General features: G+C 42.2%; 1 protein-coding gene across 1 annotated transcript in view; it reads right to left on the reverse strand.

Annotated features, from left to right (window-relative positions):
- Window positions 1-7,238, reverse strand: part of fat1a (FAT atypical cadherin 1a) — a 102,359-nt gene that overhangs the window by 9,698 nt on the left and 85,423 nt on the right. Inside the window, exon 20 of the mRNA XM_070437152.1 lies at window positions 215-814. Within this exon, the coding sequence (XP_070293253.1) occupies window positions 215-814 (600 nt within the window). The remainder of the gene's footprint in view (window positions 1-214; window positions 815-7,238) is intronic.

Raw genomic sequence — 7,238 nt, forward strand, 5'->3', positions numbered from 1 at the left:
AATTATATTGCGTTAAATTATTACATATGTAATTGGTATTATTATCGGTATCATAACCTCATTTGCTAGTAAACAACGTAAGTGCTGATCTAGAATCAGTTTTGCCTTTCAGATCACAATTAATAGGATGATGGACAGGGGGAGGACCTGATCCTAGATCAGCACTCCTACTCTGAGACGTTTGGTGAATACGAGCCGTGGTCATGGTTCTTACTTCCTGTGGCTGGTAGGGACTCCCGGATTTCTCCAGAGCCAGTAGAACATCCAGGTCTCCTGTCCCCTGCTCGGAGGGCTGCAGACTAACCAGCTGCACCTCGCTGCGTCTCACCCCCGCTATATTCCTCAACGCCCGCTGGAACGTGCGCCAGTAGTCCCCGACGAACTCCTCGGGCGCGATGCCGGCGAAACGCACGGCGATGGAGTTGTCCAGTGCCTGGCGAGTCGCTTGGCGCACGTGCACGTTCACGTCGGCCGTCGCCGAAAAGCGCCCGTCTGTGACGGTGATGTTGAGTGGATAGTGGCCCACGTCGAGCGGGCGCCGGGCGATGACTTTGCCGTCCGCGGCGGAGACGGTGAACAGAGCGTCTTCGGCGTTATCCGGGGACGATGGAGGTGCGAGACTGTAAGTTAGCGTGTCGTAAATGTCCTGGTCGGTGGCGTGGATTTTGCCGAGCACGCCGCCGGGATATTCCTCGCCGGCGACAGAGATGTAGATGTCCAACGGGAAGACGGCGGGCGGGTAGACACTCTCGTCGATGACCCGGATGCTGATGTAGGCCGTGGAGAGGAGCTGGGGCTTGCCGTTGTCAGCCACCTAGAGGGAGAAAAGGGAGGGATAAGTCACACGTTGTGTCTGTTGAGTGAGTGAGTGAGTGAGTGAGTGAGTGAGTGAGTGAGTGAGTGAGTGAGTGAGTGAGTGAGTGAGAGAGAAATTGTGCGGTGACCCAACTAAAGCTTTCATATTGATTATGAAAAACTCATACTCGGACTTAGACCTAGTTAAAAATGTCTCCAAAACTTCGACACAATTCACGTATTTTACTGCTTTCATTCATCAAGTTAACAAAAGTACTATTTCTAACAATGTACGAGGCCAAATAACTGCCACTATTTCGGCAATAATGTTAAAGCAGACCCAACTATCACTCTGCAATCACCCCTACACAGGTAATAACGGGTAATAACATAACTATGCTAGACCTATGATTGACTATCACTTCTTCAGTTGCATGTTAGTTTGCTTGTTTATTACACTCTATTACAGCCAATCACAGGCTTATCTTCCAAGAGTGCTTAAACGGCTAACCAAATAACATACAGGGTACAGCAAAAACCCAAGACACATGTTGAATGTACTCCATCTTTGCCATTGATTTTGCTGTATGGCTGTATGCAGCTCCACTTTCCCACAGTAGAGGGAGCTTATGCTCTTCCATTCTCCTAATGCTGAACCGTCCCCGTTCATCAATACTCAAGTCAAAATGTACTACCTGCAGAAAGACTAAGGGCCTACGTGCTCAGACAAATAAACATCCACCTGCATTTGGAAGGCATTCACACAGCCAGAGATGCTACAGCAACCCGGAGAGTTCAGGAGGATTACCAAACGTTAAAGAGAGAAATACACCGTGTAGAACAGATAGAATTGTCGGTCAGACAAAGAAACGTCTCGGCTCGGCTCAATATATTTCTATCTGCAACATTCAGAACGTTAGTCTGAGTCGAGAAATCGCACTTCTTTCTCATCCGCCTACTCCTTTTCTCCTCGGAGAGCGAGGACAGTAGTTCACCGACTGGCAACACGCGAGCTGGCTGCGGCGCTCTCCACTATGCCTCTCATGTGAGACATTCTGCCTTGCACTCTGATTCACTCGGTGTGAGAGAGGGCAGCAGGATTTTTTTTTATACATGGTGATTATTTAGATTTGACGCTATAGATCTTGTTATCATTTTGATGTTTCTAAGAGAGGTTTATCACAGTGTGCAGCTGCAGAGCAGGCTATTTTCCACAGAAARAGARAGAAGGGAGAGAAAGAGAGGTAAGCATAGGTATAAGTATGATGGGGGAGTAGAGGGGGTGGAGACAGAGAGAGAGAACGCAACGAGATTATCTCGAGCTGCTTCCAATTCGTCACTTTAGCCCGCGCTATTAACACACTCTGGATGAAGGGAGTTGTCTACCCGAAATCGTTTCCCCTGTATCATCTATCTTTAAGAGCGTCCCAAGTCTAATGACCTTTTATAGACAAGGTCTTAAAGACCAACACATCGCATTTTGGAAATTTCAATTCGGCTGGGAAAATGCGCTTGTAAAAATATTCGGTCGAACTTAGAGAAATAATTCAAACCTTTTTAGAAAACTATAGGACTGTTATCTATCCAACAGTAGTAAATATATGCATATTGTAAATAATTAAACACACAACGTAGTTCTTCAGTGACTGGGCGCGTTTATTGAAGAACTTGATCGCAACAATAAGTTTTTTCCAGTTTTTTTCCAAGCTAATTCATCTGTTGCCAAGTCAAACGACATATATGAGTTAATAATAAACCTGTTATGTCATTAGCACATGAGAAGCACGAACTGACCCAGTAAATAGTATCACTACACAACTATGACAACATCCCTGCCTTCAAGTCAGGGCGCGACATTCTACAAAATCACGTATTTTTGAAATAACAAAATACATTCTAACTTTCAACATTAACAAGTCCAAGACAGCATTTGAAAGATCAAACATTCTTGTCAACCAGCCAACATGTCCGCGTTTTATTAAATTTATTACAGAGTCAAAACACCACATACGTACTCTTCTTACTTTTATGGCTCACCACATAACTAAAAAAAGGACGGACAGACCATTTTTTCACAGCGAGCACAGATAGGATGTCAAAATAAGGGGCAGCATATCGACACAAGCCAACCCTTAACTACCGTAGAACCAAGCCTATAATAACTTAGAAAAAAACTACCGAAGACGACTCTATGGACTCCTACCACCATGTTACACAACTAAATCTAATGTTTACGTTAAAAAATAAACAAACAAAATATCGATGTGCCATATTTAGCTATAAATCACCGTTTTGTTGACTCTAACAAACAATTATTGCTACGCACCACACATTTAGTCTAGAGCACGAGGTGTCAGTAGATATGTAGCGTGCATACGGAGTAAGTAGCCAGAGAAAATACAGACACCCAACTCAACTGGTACTCTAAACCTTACACATCATAAAATAACATTTCGAAAAATATATGGGTAGAGGGTCTGCAAGCCAGATGATAGACTCATATGTAGTCACACCAAGAACGAGAAAGATCTACTTGTGACTAGAAGAACATTAGAGCGCGATGTTTAGTTTCCCATAACGCCGCTGGATTTTTGAAGTGTTTTACAGGCTAATACCACCATCAAGTAGTATCGTTTCACTTGAATTAGGATAGCTTACCTATCTGAAAACTCAGCGTAACATGCACATACAGCATTGACCTCGATACGAGTGCAAACCCGCCACATAGTCTTATACAGGTATCTTTAACTTCAACCATTTTCTTAGCTGCGAGTAGCACAGTTCGACGCCAGCATATATTGGAAAAAGCATCCCAAAAAATTGGGTCTATCTTCTTACGTTTGTTTGAACATCTTCCCTCATCAGAAAGTCACTCACATTCCAAGGGCTGTCCTAATTGTTCAAGAAACGAACTAATTGATGCTGTTACTTCAATCTGCGCTGTAAGCCTTCAGAAAACGAGACACATTCGAGCCTCTTGAATCCAATTACGCAAGCACACTGCAGTGCCTTTAAACGGTCATACAGAGAATTTGCTGCCAAGTCTGAAAAAATATAAGTACATATGCCTAGCTTCGACCTTCTAACGTTATAATTCACAGCAATAAACCCCAAGTAATCTACATGTTGACAATCTGTACTCCATTCTTCCATTGATATTTTGTCTCACCTGTATGGCTGATATAGTGGCGCCAGCTTTCTCCCACAAGCCAATTCACCCTAACTTACGAGAAGAGGGAGCTATTGCTCTTCCATTTCTGCCTAATGACTAGAACCGAGAAGTTATTCTCCCGATTGCATCCAGTACATGTCAAGGTGCAAAAATATTATTCCTCTATAAGTAAATAACTCCCCTAGGACCTACGGAAAGACTAAAGGGCTACGGTGCTCAGACCGAAATAAACATCCAAAACCTGGGTCATTTGGAAGGGCTGATTATCAATCGACTTCTTTGACGCACACATGTTAACAAGAAGGCTGCTTTATCAGGCAAAGACTCCAAGAGAGAATGAAAATTCTATGGAAGGTTGAAAGGAGTTTGCAATTACCACAAAACGTAAAGAGAGAGACTAATATAGCCAACGCCAGGGATCTAGAGACAGGGAAATAATGAATTGTAATCCCCAACCACCTGCTCCCCAGAATCGCGAGCGTGAACAGCATTCTATAGAGAAAGAAACGTCTGCGGCTCGGCATCAATATAATATTTTCTCATGCTGCAAATTGAGAACGTATATAAAATTAAAGTACATAAGTCGAGAAGATCGCACTCGTACGAATTCATCCGCCTACTACCGTGTTCTCCTCGGAGAGAGCGAGACGTAGTTCAAATTCCGCTAAGACCTATTGGCCACTATCGACCGCGAGCTGGCTCTGCGGTGCTCTTCTGGCACATCGCGCATCTCTGTATGCCTTCATTGGACATATGTACTGCCTTGCACTCTGATTCACTCACTAGGTGTAGTATTTTTACGGTTTTAAACTAAGCAGCGTATCGGACCCCGTCTGGCCATTCCACTTAAACCCGCGTGAAGAGACAAACATTGTGAACCCAGATGTCGGCCCAGCAAGGAATTTTTTTTATACATGTCATTATATTAGAGACAAATAAAATATTGTCTACGCATATTACTATCTTACAAGGTTGGTTTTTCATCATTTTGAAATTTCTAAGGAAGTTTATACGAGTGTGCAGCTGCCAGAGCAGGGCTATTTTTCCACAAAAAAGAGAAAGAAGGAGGGAAGAGAAAAGAGAGTAACATAAGGTATAAGTATGATGGGGTGAGTAGAGGGGTGGAGACAAGCAGAGAGAGAAATACAGAGAGTGATACAGAGAGGAGTACAAAGAGAAAGAGAGAACAGAGACACAACATGAAAAGATACAGAGAGAGATACACAGAGAGCGATACAGAGAGAGATACAGAGATAAGAGAAAAGAGATAACCCAAGCAGAATGGGAGAGAGAGGATACAGAAGAGATGATTAGAGATACAGATATAAGAGAGAGAATACAGAAAGAGAAGTACAGAGAGAAAGAAATCAGAAGAGAGAGAATAGAGAGAGAGATACAAAAGAGAGAAAGCGAGCGATCAGAGGAAGAAAACGAGCATTACAGAGAGAAGAAAGAGAGGAGAGATACAGAAAGAAGAGATACAGAAAGAGATACAGAGAGAGATACAGAAAAGAGAGAGATACCATGGAAAGAGAATTCTACAGAAAAAAGAGAGAGATACAGACAGAACAGAGAGAGAGGCGAAAGAGAGACGAGATAGAGGTATACAGAAAGAGAGAAACTTAGCATGAGATAGAACAATGCGTACAACTAGAGAGAGACGCACTACTCAGAGAGAACAAGAGAGAGCATATAGAGTAGAGATACAGAGTGAACAGAGTAGGAGATCTTAAACCCAGTTCAGAGTGAGAAATCAGTAACTGGTGATACAGAAAAGAGAGATGAAACCAAGATATAGGAGATGAAAAACCGAGACCTAATTCACAAGCACACACAGAGAAAAAGAAGGAGGAGAGAACAGAGAGAAAGAAGCTACAGAAAGAGAGAGAGAAAGACGACTACAGAAGGATACAAAAACTGATAAGATGAGAGAACAGATAAGAGAGATGAGGATAAGGAGAACACCTTCACGAGATTCTATCCAAAGAATCAAACAACTATGCCGAAGGATACAGAAAGAGAGACTATGTCAAAATAGAGATTATCACGTCAAGAAATTTGACCAAGCAGAACAAGACGAGCATTTAGCAGAGCCAACAGAGAACTCTGTCAAGGAGTACGTAAATTTCCAAGGTACAGAGGTCGCTATGCAAAAATCTGAAGATGAAGCTACGAAGAATACAGAGATTAACAAGACGTAAGATAAAAGCACGAACCAAAGAATCAACAAGAAACGCAGAGAAGAAGATACAGACAGTAGATACTACAGAAAGAGAAGAACATATAGAGAGATGTAGTATAGAAGAGAAACAACAGTCATATAACAGATAGACAACAGACGACAGAGAGACAATAACAATCTGACAAACAACAAACTCAACGCCGCTTATCATACAAGAGAGTGACACCAGACAACGAAATCCTAATCATGATGCATGACTAGTAGAGAGTGATATAGAGAGTAAATAGAAAGTGAAGGAGATAGTAACAGCAGAAGAGAGAAAAGCAAAGAAGAGAAAGACCTGAGGAATTGTATTCCTACCTATCTGAGTGAATACAGAGACGAAAAGTGAGAGAGAGATACAAGAAAGAGAGAGAGAAGAGAGAAATACAGAAAGAGAGAGAGATACCAGAAACGATGGAGAGGATACTGTAAGAGAAGAACGATACAAGAGAAAGAGAGAGAGTAAGAAAGAGAGAGACGATATCAGAAAAAGAGAACAGAAAGCGAAGAGGAGATTACACGATGAAGAAGAGACGATGAGAGAGAAGATACAGAAAGAGAGAGAGATACAGAGAGCACAGAAGAGGAGGATGATACAGAAAGAGAGATTACAGAGCAGAGAGTGAAAGAGAACAGAGAGAGAAGAGAGAATTACAGAGAGAAAAGAAGAGAGACTATACAGAAAGGAGAGAAAGATTACAGAAAGAGAGAGAATTACAGCACAAGAGAGAGAAAGAGAGAGATACAGAAAAGAAAGAAAGATGCATACAGAAAGAGAGACGAGAAAGAGAGAACAGACCGAGAGTTACAGAGAGAGGAGAGAGATACAGAGACGGAGAAAGAGAGATACAGAAAAGAATGAGAGATACAGAAAGAAAGAAAGATGATACAGAAAGAGAGAGAGAAAAGAGATACAGAGAGGAGATACAGAGAGAGAGATAGATACAGAGAGAGATACAGAGAGAATAAGCACGAGAGATAACAGAAAGAGAGAGGAGAGGGAAAGGAAAAAGAAAGTGAAGGAAACACTATAAGAAAGGAGGAGAC

This window comes from Salvelinus sp. IW2-2015, linkage group LG34 (genome assembly GCF_002910315.2).
Source record: "Salvelinus sp. IW2-2015 linkage group LG34, ASM291031v2, whole genome shotgun sequence".
Classification (NCBI taxonomy): Eukaryota; Metazoa; Chordata; class Actinopteri; order Salmoniformes; family Salmonidae; genus Salvelinus; species Salvelinus sp. IW2-2015.